We start from the raw sequence: 14,392 nt of genomic DNA on the forward strand, positions 1-14,392 counted from the left end.
ACCCCGCCGCTTCCGGACTGGAAGTCCCAGGCTATTCAGAGGCTCGGCTTCGGCAATTTAAATAAGGTAAGCGGTCTTTGGCTCGCGTCTCTCCTCCGTCTGATTTATACGGCCGGCGAAAACGACGATCGAACTTGTCGACCGGCCCGGAATGAGATATATTGTGATCCGGCGGTCTCTTTCGTCGCGAGAGCAACGGTGACGTGGCTCGTGTCGCTTCTTACGCCGGGACACGTTCCTTTTACGGCCTCCCAGAGTCGGTTTACGACCGCTTCGATCCGGGACTCCGGCCCTCTCCCGAAATTAAAGGCTCATCGCACGGCCAAACGGGCCACGGCTGTCCGGATCTCTCGACCGATAGCTCGTCCACTCGAATAAATTCTCCGCAATTCCGAGGGTAATTTACGAATCGATGTTACGCCGTGGGAGAGTGGAGCTTCTCGTGGTTCAAGGAGCTCGCCGATTGCAGGTCGATGCGATTTTATTTCGAGAGGGAAATTGGCCGAGGGGAGCTTTCGGATCGGTGATTCTATCGCGGTGATGTTTCTGGGATGAGCCCGAAGCTGTGTATGAAGATTAGAATGAGCGATTTGAAGAATAGGATTACGAATGGATGCAAAGATTGTATTATACGCGGCAAGCATGTGTGTTGCCTAATTGAGATCCGAAAAGTACAGCGTGACTGAATAGTAAAAGTGTTTTATGTATATGGTTAAAGAGATAGAATGAGTTTAGTTTAGTGCAAGGATCCTGGGGGGATGCAACATGTGTATCGAAGAGATTTTGGTACAAAGTCGCTTAAACTGGAATTTAGGAAGCTTTACAAAAGATGCTATAGTTATATTCCCCGTGAATTTTGTAATTCTCTTAAACGACGGCGAATAATCCGTAAAGAGAATGATCTATGGAACAAAGCACCGGTGGTAAACGTTTACGTGAGCAACCCTTAAACCGAAGGATTTACCAGAACCAACGGGTACATAATATTTTCTCCACGCAAGCTTGCGAACATCTACTGCGAGCTCCCTTCACATTGTCAGATATAAATTACACATATTCGGTGTAATTGAAAATCCAACCATTTACCACGTAAAACTGGAGCTTCGTAAGTTATTTCAAATCAACTCGTCCTTTCAAAAATATCTAACTTTATCTTGCTTGCATCAAGATGCTAATTCGCAAAGAAACTTACTTTATCACTAGTTCCATCCTTATACGTTCAAACTTTGATCCACCTAAAACTGGTCGACTAAACGACTCCACGAGGGTCAAACCGATGCCTTAGTCGAGAATAATCGGTGGACAAGTCTGCAAGTGCCGCCATAACAAGGAAGTAATTCCTGGGAATTCGTCACGTCAGGTGGTGCTGTGCTTCGAACGGATCTTCTGGGACCCGACCGCCAATTTATTTGGCCACGTGGGCAGCACGACCGCGTCACGTGGTGAGCTCTTCCTCTTCTGGAACCTTTACAAAGCACCGGTATTGTTGGCTTTGGTCGCTGGCGAGGCTGCTTGCGTGATGGAGAACGTCAGCGATGACGTTATCGTTGGCCGCTGCATCGCTGTCTTGAAGGTAAATTTTTTAAAATAATTATTTTACATTAAAACCATCGTATCTGCGTGAATTAAATTACAAAATTTACTACTAACAAGCATAGTTCTCAATTTCCTTCAATTCTCAATATTTTGATGCCAAATTTATTTAAGTGTCAAATAACGACGAACAGTGATTAATAATAGTATGATATCTCTAGTATAATCTTTGTTATATTTTCGTTGTTCTTTTCCACTGGTAGCTATTTTAGATTTCACCATAAAAATACGAAATTCATCGTAATACTATAATGTCTGTTACCATTCGCGGTGAATTTCGTAACTTACCACGCGGATATGAAAGTTTCACCGTACCTAGAATATTTATTTCCTGATGCATTTTGCTTAAAAAATTCAATCTACCGCTTAAAATACGTACTGCTGTGCTTTCAGGGTATTTTTGGAAACCAGGTGGTTCCACAGCCTCGTGAAAGCGTGGTGACGAGATGGCGGGCAGACCCGTGGGCGAGAGGTTCGTACAGCTTCGTCGCGGTCGGCAGTTCCGGCAGCGATTATGATCTTCTGGCAGCGCCCGTCGCACCCCCTGCCACCCCTGGTGCCCCACCACCGCAACCAAGGGTCTTTTTCGCAGGTAAATATTTAGCCTCCGCGATATTTTCACCGGTTGCTGCCCACCCCCTACCCCGCCCTCCTCTTCCCATTTTTTCCTTTTTGAGAAGCGAATGAAGTGGACTTCGGCGTCTGCCAGCTGATACAGAGTGCGCAATCGCCGTGTCCGCGATGTGAATCGTATCTTTTTGAGGCGGCTGGGTTGTGCTTTTCTCTGCATGGCTTTTACCTTGAATAGTCTTTTCAAAGGAGATTTAATGGTTTCGTGATAGGTTTAAGAAGTTATTTTCGACAAGAAAGTTTTGTACAGGGTATTCGTTTATCTCGTGATAAGCAAGATGCTTTTTATTTGTCATACTTTTTAGAATTCGGAGCATCTATATCCCCTTGTATAATAAGTTACTCTCCAATGATATTAAAGAAATTCCGAGTTGTAGCTTATAGAATTCCATGACTCAAACAGTTTTTACGATATACAAAACCTGGTCATACATACATACATCTGTTAATAGTACAGTTTATGAGTTTGATTGTTTTTTATGTAAATATCATTAGTAACATTGCTTTAATTCTGCGCGTGTTTCCTAGTGGCACCAAAACCTACGATTTAAACCAAGATAAATCTCGCACCAATACTTTTCTCTTCTCCAAAATCGCGTATCCATCGACAAACCCCTGAAAATTCCAATTTCCATTCCCGTATCCTCGAGCTATCGGTCCCCTAAATCTACCACGATCATCATCTTCAAAACCCAGAGAAAGAAAAGTCGAAAAAGATCCCTCTCGCCCACAGCTCAAGCAGTGGCATTCAATTCCCATTGATTCTTTAACACGATGGAAAACCGATTTGTGCTTTCAGGCGAGCACACCATACGAAATTACCCGGCGACCGTACACGGTGCTTTCTTGAGCGGACTTCGCGAAGGTGGAAGGATCGCGGACCAACTCTGCGGAAGTCCGTACGCGCCACCGACGATGCCCCCTTCCGGTCCAGCGCCAACGGTCATACCATCCGCGACCACCGGTTCCAGCTCTACGCCTTAGCGTTCTACCACAGAAACCGCGATCTTCGATCGTTAACAAGCGTTATTATTGCAATTACCACGATATATTCATTATCAAATCTATCATCGTTTTCACTTAGGCGACGGAAGAAAGTACGGAACGGTAGCTGGAATCTTTTCCTTTTGAGAAGATGATCGTTTTTATTTATTCCAGAGATCGTTCTTTAGGTCATATTGAGACGTCAGATGTCGTTTATCGTGTTTCGATTGTAATCGTCGAGATTTAATTTAACCGCTAACACGTATACGATGAGTCAATATTGCAATTAGTTAGGGAAATTTGTTCGCCAGTGACCATGCCATAACGCTCGTTCAACGATCGTCATTCGATTGTCCTGCTACGATCCTCGATGGACTTAGTAGGGTTGATAATTGGTTCCTACCTTCCGTAGGAATAGGGATATAACAATCGAGATATAATCGAGAATCGTGGTAAGATTAGGTGTCCATTAACGTGCCCGACGGGAATCCCAATTTTCGTCGATTCATCCGCCATTCCCTCGATGCAATCGTGCAATTATTTATTTTTTAGATCACGACGAGGAAAAATTATGAATAAAAATCGAGAATTTGGGGGATGATCGATCGAGACTTGAAGATCGTTTCCATAAATAGGCACATAGGTTGACACGCTGCTACGATCCTCGACGTAATTGATCCAATTCTTTTCTTTTTCTTTTTTAAGTTTGTTTATATTTATTTCAGAGAATCGTTGGCATCGGTCAAACGAGAGGATCGTAGCGATCTTAGATATACGTCGGTTCATGATAAGAGAGAATCGTGCCTTTGCTACTACGTTCCATCACGATCATATACGCGTTAGACTGTACTATATCTATAGGAATCGTTTCATTGTACGTTCAGCATGCTCTGTCTTGTAACAGTTATATTCCGTTCTTTTTTACCCGCTTCGTCGTGCTTTGAATCGCTGCATGCTTTTAACCGATTCTTCCCTTTTCTCTGTGTATCATGCTTCCTCGAGACTTCTCGATTTTAACCACCTTCCACCATTTTTGGCCTTTATTATTAGTTATAGTTTATTTTCCATTATAATCTAGAACACGCATTTTTGTAAAAAAAAAAAAAAAGAAAAGAGTTAAATGTTCGATGGAGATTTGGATGATCGCCCGTTGTCAGTAGACAATTTCTTATAGTGATAAGAAACCCAACTCTATAATAGCTATCTTTACAATCAATCAGTCGCTGATCGATTCAATACTCGAACATTCATCTCTGCAAATGCTTTTCGAACGAAACAACAATCGAAATGCTCGAAAACTTTGCTCGATTGACAAGAAGCCGCGCTACCAGAAGATGACTTCGTTCAAGCCCGCTTTCATCGACAAACCACGCTCATTATCAAACGTACGGGCGAGTGATCAGCGAAGAACGAAATTCGAGGGATCTTCAGCTTCGCTTGCCATTTTAATCAATCGAGACCTGGGGACAAATTGCGTGAAGCGCACACGACGTCGGTTAAGGCTCTCGTCACACGGATATTCTACATGATAGAACAATTACAACCCCACGCAAGCAACCATTAAAGCATACTTTGTGTCACTGTACTACGTCGTTAATAAGATATGTCGAATTTCTATATGTAACATGCATCGTCTATGGCAACATCGATGTGTCGTCGTGATACTGTGTACATCTAAGTACTAATCTGTAAAGACTAATCAAAAGAGTGCTTGATTATACACACCAGCCATGCGCCTATTCGTCTTAATTAAAGGCAGAGAATTGTTACGATACCAAGGAGAACCGTTTTATGTTCCATGCACATTGATCACGACCCCGTCACCTGGTCGTCAGTCAGCAATCGTCAGCGTTTGCAGTAGTCGATAACGCGACCAAGCCGCGCTCTGTTCGACCTATTTCCAGTCGAAGATCCCCGACGATCAAACGACACATATCTCCTTTGTGAATGTCTACTCTAGCCGGCTTGTTCGTTCACCCTCGAGCGATTCTTTCCGTTGTCCGAGGAACACTTGGGGGGTTACGTTAAGCTCTGCGCAATAAGAAATGTCAATGTCTCAAGAGAGGATTCCTGGCCGACTATTCCGCGATGGAACTAGGTGAGTTGGACGATGTGCTGCGCGCCACTCGTCAGTTTCTCCGGCAAAGACTTCTCATCTGCCTCTTTCGACGAGCGACCGCTCCTTACAACGTCTGTCTCTTCGTTCCTTGAGCGCGACACGTACGCCAGAAACGCGGCTTTTCACCGGTCGAAGCCGCTGGTTTAAAGAAGACCTCGTAATCGTCACGTTGCAGAGCTAGTTTACAGAAGTAGGTCGCGTGTTACGCTCGATTTCAGAGGAACGAGAGATTCGATGATGCTAGAAGGTGGAGGTTTGAAGGTGTTGAAGATGAGCTTTCCGCGAAGACGATTGGTTCTCGTTGTGGAGACTGAGGATTGGAACAAGGATTCGTCGACGGACTAGATCTGTGACTTTTGAGGTGCTCCAGCTGCACAGTATCTTGGTAATTAGGATGTTTCCATGCAGAAGATGTTTTACCGAGAGATCGTACCAGGATTTTGCCTAATCTGGACCATCAGAATCCTTTGTTTTCCTTGCTACGTGAAAAACAGCATATTATCAGAAATAAATATTTTCTCACGCCTTCCAATTATTTTCATTTCTCTTGCATCGTGCAAGTATTATTTTACATCATCCGCTTGAGTAAAAAATATTGTACCATATTTTACTCGTTTCATTAGAGAAAGTAACGCGATTGCTTGATCGATGAAAATTATACGGGACTTTCGTTGAGGGATTATGAGTAGGGGTCTACGCGTTCCCGCGAGCACCCCACATTACCAAAAATTTAGCGCACAAATACTCACATTAGGAGTACTTACAGGCTTCAGCTTGTGGCCTCATGCCTGGGGGAACCACCTCGTTGATCATGGTATCCCCTACGCCAGGTTAGTATGGTACACGCCGATTACCGGCCCAGTGATTAGCACCAACGATACCATAGTTACTTTCGAGAAATCTTTGAAACCGAAACTCTATCCGTCGGCAATCAGGTGAACTATCTATAATAACTGAATAACGAATAGTTCGATCTAGTTACCAGGCGGCTGAGGAAATTCTCGCGCTTCAATTTGGCGCAATTCAGTTTCCTCTGTTCTTCGTGAAACTTTTACGACGCTGTATGGTGAATATAAAGAATTTGCAACACTTTATTTATTTTCTTGTTTATGTTCTTATTTATCTTATGTTCAGTTTTCTTGTCTTACATCGAGTACAATAGATTCAATGGAATGAAGAATCATTCTTCATCTTTCTTACAGCGATTCAAGGTACGGACCAATCGCAAGACACCAATCATTTTTATTTATTGTTCTCGCATTTGAAATTAATTCTATATTCGTTCAAAGTTGCACAACAATTCCAACAAGATTCACGGTCAATTGAAACTAAAAATTCCATGTTTTTATTGATTCCTTCTCATCCAAGACAATTCCTTTTCTCGCGCAACAGTCGTTTCGTAGACCTTCGATGAAATTTCACAGCGAACAAATATGCATAGGAAATGTATGGCCGCGTTTCACTCAAGAGAAACCGGAGCCAGAGCGTGTAATTCCTGAATCGACGCGTGCAGCCACCCCGTCTACCGGCGAAATTTCCTGCCTAAATCGGGGATATTGTGAGCTTGATTACTTCGATATAGATATTGCGTTACAGTCATGGCTGGGGGCGTGTAATCGAACTACACGGAGTCTCGTAAACTCGATGAACTTGAAAGACGAGCCAACGTCGAAGTCTTGAACTTCTGACGGCGTGCAATGTTAGCACTTTGCCGTCGAGTTTGCGGCCTCGCTCCTCTCGCTTCTTGTCTCTGCCGCCAGGCTACTGTTGCTTCTGATCCGACGATTTCCCCCTGGTAATTGATTTCCCGTGTGTAAACCTGGTCAAAGGTGCTCGATGGTTCAGTGAAGTTTTAACATTTCTTTGACGCGAAGTCAAGAATCCTGCAGAGAAAATGTTTGCTGTACGTTTTTCAAGCAGAGAGTAATTAATACGAACTGGATAAAAAAAATAGTCAAATAGCAAAGTGGCAATTTTACAATTATGTATTTATATTTTTATTTGCCATTGCTTCAGGTTTATTGCGCTTTTTCGCCAAAACAGATTACTAACTAATTAATAATTATTATAACTAATTGAAAAAGAAGCTGAAACGTCTAAGAACCAGACGAATACAACGATATGCTCGAACCATTGAACGTTTGACGGGCACGCGAGAAAAACGGGCCACCCCATTGATAGCCCATTAATTCCCAGTAATGATCCAATTACCACGCCAAAGTCGGTCCTTTAGAACACCTATTCACCACCTTGGAGCGTGTTCGTGCGCATCAGTCACGTTCCACAGCATTGAGCAACATCCAAGTGTACCCAGCCTAACCGAACCGCAACCAGACCACCGTTGCAAATCAACCCCCGCCCTCTCAACAGGTCCAAATATTAATTCAATAGGACTGGTCGTCGTAGTAACGGTAAACAGAGGTTCGCTCTCTTTGACCCGCCAAGGATCGCAGCGTTAAACGTCCATCGTTTCAACGTTTCTAACCTCCAATCGAACGAGATGAGTTTCTTCAAGGTGGAGGAGACGCAATGCGGTCCTCTGAAGCCAAGGAAGTATCCCACGGTTGCAATTGGTAGTCTGAACGCGCCTTGGGGATACAGATTGCGCGAAAGATCGGGTTGCAAAACAGTGAAGATCCCGGAATCGTACGAGGAACATCGACTGCAGAAGGAGAGGGAGTATGAACATTTGACGAAAATTCTGGAGTTCGAGAACCAAACGAACAGCAAAATCAAGAAGAAGAGCGTGTGGCAGCGAGTTCAGCAAGGTACTTGTGAGGGACGTTAGGTTGTTGATCAGCAGGACGCGTATTGAAGTAAGAGGTGCGTGCAGGATTAGCGATGGTGTGCTTGTGGTTGTATGGTGTATGATGAGAAGGATTCGGAATGTGGTGTTTTTAAAATTAGGTGAAATTTTTAGAGGGAAGGGAGGAAGGAAGGAAGTTTAGATCTAGAAGGCTATAAATCATTGAGAAAATTAGAAAAAGAATTCTCTCGGTTGTTCAACATTTAAGCTTTGTTAGATCTTTCTTTCCTACTTCTACAGAAACGTTAATATCGCTGATAAAAATGTTATAACTCATCTCGAATCCTTTTTCTCCAATAAAATTACTGTCAAGAACCGATGATTCTCCAGGATTAGCATCCTTCGAGGACGGCGTGAATGCGCGGCGAGAAAAACTTCGCGAGTTACTGTTGAAAGAAGAGATGGGGCTGATTCACGAGGTGATATACCAGGCTCAGCACGGCGACGACGCGAGGATGGACGACATGCATCGTTCGATAGAAGAAATCCGCAAAGAAGAGGAAGAGAAACGTTTAGCAGTGGTAGCTGCGAAGAGAATGCAACAGTATATAGCCCAATGTCCAGAAATTCGTAACAGCCGCTCGAAGAAATCAGTGATCGATGCAAAACAGGGAAATTTGGCCCAAATGGCGGCTAACGAAGCCAAGAGACAAGCAGATAAAGAATTAGACAATCTTTGGCACCAGTTGATGTTGAAGGAAGTGGAAGCGAAGAAACAGAGAGAGGTCGAGGAAGCGAAAAGACGTTGTCTAACGGAACAAGTGAATATGACCATCCTGGCGAACCAAGTAGCAGGAAAGTTAGCTCTGGAGGAGCAAAAGAAGCAAATACATATGGAAGACAGAGAGCATATGCAACGTCTGATAGAGAAACTTCGCGAAGAAGAACTTGAGAAGCTCGAGAAAGAACGTCAGAAGAGAGAGGAGCTGAAGAAGGATCTACAGGAACAGATTCTGGTAGCCAAGCGGAAGTTAGCCGAGCAGGCACGCCACGAAGCGGAAATGGACCGCTTGAGAGGAATCATCGCTGCGGAGGAATTAGCGAAAGAGCAGTCCGCCATCAAAGAGTCCAGTGCCGCTCTTCGTAGAGAATTACTCGCTTACATCGAATATTTGGAAGATTTACGGAAAGAGGAAGCTAGAAGAAACTTGGAAGTGGATAAAATAATAGAAAAGTCAATGCAGGACACTGCTTGCAAGCGAAATCTTGCAGTACAGAAATTCAAAGAGGCTAGAATAAAGATTCTACAGGATGTTCTTCGAGGTCGTGAGGAACAACTGAGGCTAAAGTCTGAGAATGACAAGAAGGAGATGGAAGCGCGTCAATTGGAAAAGGAAATGCTGGAGAAGCAAATAGAATCGGAGGCCAAGTTGACTGCTTATGCAAGAAAAGAAAAGATGGAGAAAATGTTGTCTTATAGAAAGGATTTGGAAGAACAATGGAAACGGGCCGAGGATGCGAAACGTAGAGAAGCTGAAGAAGATAAGAAGATGTATTTGGAAGAAATTAAGCGGCAAGAAGAGTATCAGAAATTGACAGAGGAGTTGTTGGAAGCTTCTGACAATGTTACTCCGCACCCGTTTAAGATTTTGCTGAAGGAATGCGCGGCTCGTTATGCTGCAGAGAAGGAAGGACAGTGTTACTGTCCACCGCCGTTATCCGAATAGAATTAATAATGCAAATTTTAATAATCGAAGGTATATAATATATATTTTGTCATATTATAAAGTAACGTAATTGACGTCTGAAGCGTGAATTTTTGTTTTCCCGCTCCGGAAGGATCCACGATTCACGTGGTGATCCATTCGAGCTGCGCGCACCATCTATGTCATCGTCAGAGAAACGTTGAACGCGCTTGTCGCTATGGTAGAACTCTGCTTCGCTATCGATCATTCTCCTTTTTTCCGTTTTTCACGGCGCGCAACTTGGTGGCGCGATATTTAAAAATACCGGCAAGGGTTAAAAGTAAAAATCATTCAAAATAAACCTGTCGGCCGACGCAGACTTTCACGCTCGTCGCGTCGCTGAAAATAAACTTGCAAAATAAACTGGCAAGAATCAGTGGGCAGAAAATCTGCAGCTAAAGCAGCCAGTCACACGGAGTAATAATAATCATCGCGATTCGCGGTAAACGAGCGTGTTATAAATTCCATCGAATTATACGAAACGATGAAATAAAACCGGCGTAAAAACCAAGCATCAGCGCGAATCGCGTGTAAATAATTCCATCATCGATGCGAATTATTTTCAGCGACGCCGTGGCCGCAATTCGCATTAAAATAATTACGCGCCCCGGGTTCAAGTATCGTTTTTTTCCCTTTCTTCCGCGGCGAGATTTATACTTCGCTGAAAAACTGATTCGTTCTCGCGCTTCGGGCTCTCAGCGATTTTTTTCTGCCCCATCCTTCGCTCTCCTTTTTTTTTTATCTTTTCTCTCCGTCTTTTTTATCTGTTTTATCTCTCTTTTTTATTTTTTAATACATATTTACAGCGGCACTCGTTGAATCTCCCCGAGTCCCTCCGCAGCTACCTTCGGGCGGTCGCTTTGAAATTCACGACGAACCAGCCTGACGTGCAAATTGACACGCCGATTGGATTAAATAACATAACTTGTCCGGCCAGGACGCGCCGCGCGTAAATTACCAGCCGTTTCGTTCGATTACTGGAAAACACGCGACGTGCTGAAAAGGAGAACGGATTTAATGAGCGTGCGCGCGCGATCAAAAATTAGACACGAATTAATCGCTCCAAGACCCATCCGCTTGACGATGATTTAACGAACTCTTCGAGAAGATGCATCGCACCTTCCTTTCTCTCTCGTGCCTGGTTCTCTTTCAACGCCTGCGTACTGCTTATCGATAATTTAATCGCATCAATTCTTGAAGAATACAATATCGTAGAAATTGAGTATGTGGTTATTAAAAAGAAAGGGGGATATAATTCCTAGAAAGTTCGAATCTTTATTTTACGTTTCAATATTAGGATATCACGAAGGGTTAAAATGTTGCCTCTTTATGACTCGCATAATAATGGTTCTTTTTTTAACATTTCTGAAATAGTACCGAGTTTACGATGTCGTTTACCTAGCCTTCGTACGACCTTGAGCAGCGTAGATCAGATAATATTTTTTTATCTCGCCCGCAGGCGTTTCGTTATATCTTCGAAAGCGACGAAGGTATTCGAGATATTCCTGATAAATGATACAATCTGTATTTCGTATTATGTCTTGAGTAATACCGCGAAGAAGGCTACCCTTGTTCCCTTTACCACGGGAGAAGCTGCTACAATAATGCACTTTCATGTTTCCGCTCGCTGCAAAATTGCTCTTTATGGTCACCCAGCGAAGGTAATTTCCAGCAGGAATTTTAAGATTAAACGACGCAACCTTCAACCCCTCTCAATTTTTCCCTTATCGAGCTACGTAGTATTCCCTTAACAACACACCGCGTGGGTGGTGCTGAACTTGCCGTGCAAGGTATCCAACAAAAGCCGCAAATAGAAACAGTAGTTCCTCGGACAATAAACCACTTAACTTTTAGCTTTCTAACAGACGCAATTCAATTTCCCTTTCTACATTTGCAACCCAGTTTGGCGCAATAAATCCAGCAAGTTCAGTTTGGTTTCTCCGATGGAACCCATAAAAATCCCTTCTGTCCAGCCCTTTAGCGAGCTCGGAGAAGCTTCACGATATAGCTGAAACGCCCAACAGCTAGTCCCATGTATATTAAAACGCATCCCCGTTGCTATATTAAAATATTTCCGTTCGGTCGGCGAGCACGTCCCATAATTCCTGCGGGTGACGTGGTGTAGTTGCGAAAGCGTTCACCAAAGTGGAAAGCCGGAAGTCGCTGGCGTACGGGGGTGGACGCGTTTCCAAGTCGAAGCCGCTTAACGCGGAATTTCAAACACGAATACGGTTTGACGCGGTTACGCTCGCGTGTCTTCGATGTGACGCGACTCCTCCGTTCGTTTCTCGATTATGGTCGTTCGTTTTTACGCAGTTATCTTTATAACGTCGTAGAAACTTCCTCTTCGTCTTGCCTCTCGACTTTCGAGGCCAGCCCCTTTATCGACTCTACCCCTGCTTCCGCTTCTCAGCCAGGCTTTCTTTTTTCTTTTCTTATTATTTCCTCTTTTTTTCTTGGCAGACTTCACCCTTTGCGTGTTTTTTCTCCTTGCACGCGCAAAGACCGTCGGAGCGACTAATTGATTAGCGATAGCGATAACGGTCGAAGGGGTGACTTTAGAGGGAACTAGGCTTGGAACGGTTTTTTTTTAATATTCATTGAAAAATAAATGCACCGAAACGGTGGTATTGTGATTATCGCGTTTCTTGACGTTAAATAAGGATTTATATGCTTTTGGGATTTTTACATTCTCGTGTAATAATTGAATAGTCGTGGAGGAATCGATGGAATAATTAACGGGGGCGCGATAGTCGATAAGCAAGTTTTTTAAAATTTGCAGGGAAGTGGATTAAAAATTTATTAAAACATTTCTCGGAGGAGCCTGATTGGCCCACGTGGCTCTATTTATTACGTGCGCATTAAAATATTCACTCGAACGCTTCTCGCGACAGAGTTACTATCACCGAGGTCCATCGACTGGTTAATCGATTAGTTGGTCTACTTAACCCTTTGTCAGACTCAAAAAACAACTCCATAAAGGAATTTACTTCGCTCCGTGAACGAACCGCTGCAAAACACGGGAATAATTTATCGTTTCTTCACTGCTTCCTTAAAAACAGCGAACTAATTGGCCAAAAATTTACGCCTTTGATGAATTCTCTAGTTTCGTTATTAATCTGAAATTATGCTTGGTGGTTAGCATAAAATGTTTATAGAATCGTTCAATTACGCATAGATCGTGCATATCTATGTAGATTCATATTTTTATGAACAAGATTAAAGAATGGAAATGAAAATGAAAATTTATTACCTTAATTTGAATATTTTGCATGTTCGTTCTGTGCATTTTTCTACCTTTAAATTTCCCGTAAATGCATAAATATCCGCAGTCTGATTACGAGCGTAAAAACGAGATGCCCGTCGTTGTGGCCAAGTAAATACAATCACTTTATCGTCACGATTGTCAAGCAATGTGTAATCAAATATGCTAAACCAGTCCGAAATGACGCGCATTATTTCATAGAGAACGTTCACTGAGACGTACACCTTCGTTCATAAGTAATCCCTTTTCCTTTGCCACTTTACATCGTAAATTCGTATTAATTACGTATAACGAAATTTCTTTGCAAGACTTTTCACCGAAGAATCTACCAAAGAAATGACCATAGACGAATTATAAATTAATGAAAATGTCTGCAATTAGAAACATGCAAAGCTGTTTCAAACTTTTAACCGTTAATGCGCGTTCCACTAAACATGAAAGGGTTAAACGCTTGATTTTTATAAAATACAATAATAATTGCAAACTTTCAACCGAGAGCGTAAATTCTGTCGTTCTACACTTGCTAAATTCATCGTCCACGCGACACGGTGATCATCGTCACCCTCGATCGTGAAACTTTCAGCCCTAACGAGGCGAGGGGTTAAACGAACGAGCGGTGTGTTCGATTCGAGGGCCAGCATGCGGTGACCGCGTGCATCCGTCGACGCATGTGATTGATCGAACAGCGTGCAGGCATTGCGGTTTGTCTCGGGGCCGACGAGGTTCGCCCCTGTAGGTTAGGGATGGCAGTTGCCGCGATCGCTTTGAACCACCCCGCCGGCACACGGCACAGCCTCCAACGGGCCGGACCGCGCCAAGACTTTTTTCCTCTCCGGCGAATCGTCTCGCTCCGTTGCCTCGAAGCGGTTACACCTGCACACGCGTGTACGCTTCTTCTGGGACAGACGCTGGGACAAAGAGAAGATAAAACAGAAGCGGAAGAGGCTAAAGACGGGTCGACGGAAGTAGACTCTTGATAACAGGGGATGAGAGAAAGAAGATTCTTGGAGGAGAGGCTGGAGGAGGAGGGAGATAGCTCGATGAAAGGGGAGTGGATGTTTAACGGAGGATGAGGGCTCGAGGAAAAGGTGCTAGGGCAGAAGAACGAAGGGGTAAATATTGAGAGCTTGGAGAGTGCAAGCTGCTGAGATAAGCAACGGCTAATTGGGGAGATGTTAGCAAGCGGAAATGTGAAGAGGAAGAAGGAAAAGTTGTAAAGCTGAATATTATTCGATGATTTCTATGCTACGTTCTTCGTATTAGACGATCTGTCGTTTGGAAGAGACCTCTGTCACGCGTCAAAGAGAAGC

The 14,392-nt window shown here is 43.6% G+C and overlaps 2 protein-coding genes and 1 non-coding gene across 3 annotated transcripts in view; 2 read left to right on the top strand and 1 right to left on the bottom strand.

Moving 5' to 3' along the window:
- LOC100740140 (lysine-specific histone demethylase 1A) overlaps positions 1-4,981 on the top strand; it is a 102,910-nt gene extending 97,929 nt beyond the window's left edge. The window contains exons 11-14 of the mRNA XM_033320435.1: positions 1-66; positions 1,361-1,573; positions 1,987-2,185; positions 3,023-4,981. The exon at positions 1-66 is cut by the window's left edge and continues 242 nt beyond it. Coding sequence (XP_033176326.1) covers positions 1-66; positions 1,361-1,573; positions 1,987-2,185; positions 3,023-3,207 — 663 coding nt within the window. The 3' untranslated portion in view covers positions 3,208-4,981. The remainder of the gene's footprint in view (positions 67-1,360; positions 1,574-1,986; positions 2,186-3,022) is intronic.
- A 113-nt stretch (positions 4,982-5,094) lies between these two features.
- LOC105680688 (trichoplein keratin filament-binding protein-like) lies at positions 5,095-13,011 on the top strand. The gene is made up of 2 exons (XM_033320482.1): positions 5,095-8,111; positions 8,405-13,011. Exons 1-2 carry the CDS (start codon positions 7,827-7,829, stop codon positions 9,797-9,799), a joined length of 1,680 nt encoding a protein of 559 aa, XP_033176373.1. The 5' UTR covers positions 5,095-7,826; the 3' UTR covers positions 9,800-13,011.
- LOC112212773 lies at positions 6,014-6,164 on the bottom strand. Its single transcript, XR_002946584.1, has one exon. It is a non-coding gene; the product is annotated as a U1 spliceosomal RNA (small nuclear RNA).
- Positions 13,012-14,392: the final 1,381 nt, after the last annotated feature.

Source organism: Bombus impatiens, unplaced genomic scaffold (genome assembly GCF_000188095.3).
Source record: "Bombus impatiens unplaced genomic scaffold, BIMP_2.2 scf_0317, whole genome shotgun sequence".
In the NCBI taxonomy this organism is placed as follows: Eukaryota; Metazoa; Arthropoda; class Insecta; order Hymenoptera; family Apidae; genus Bombus; species Bombus impatiens.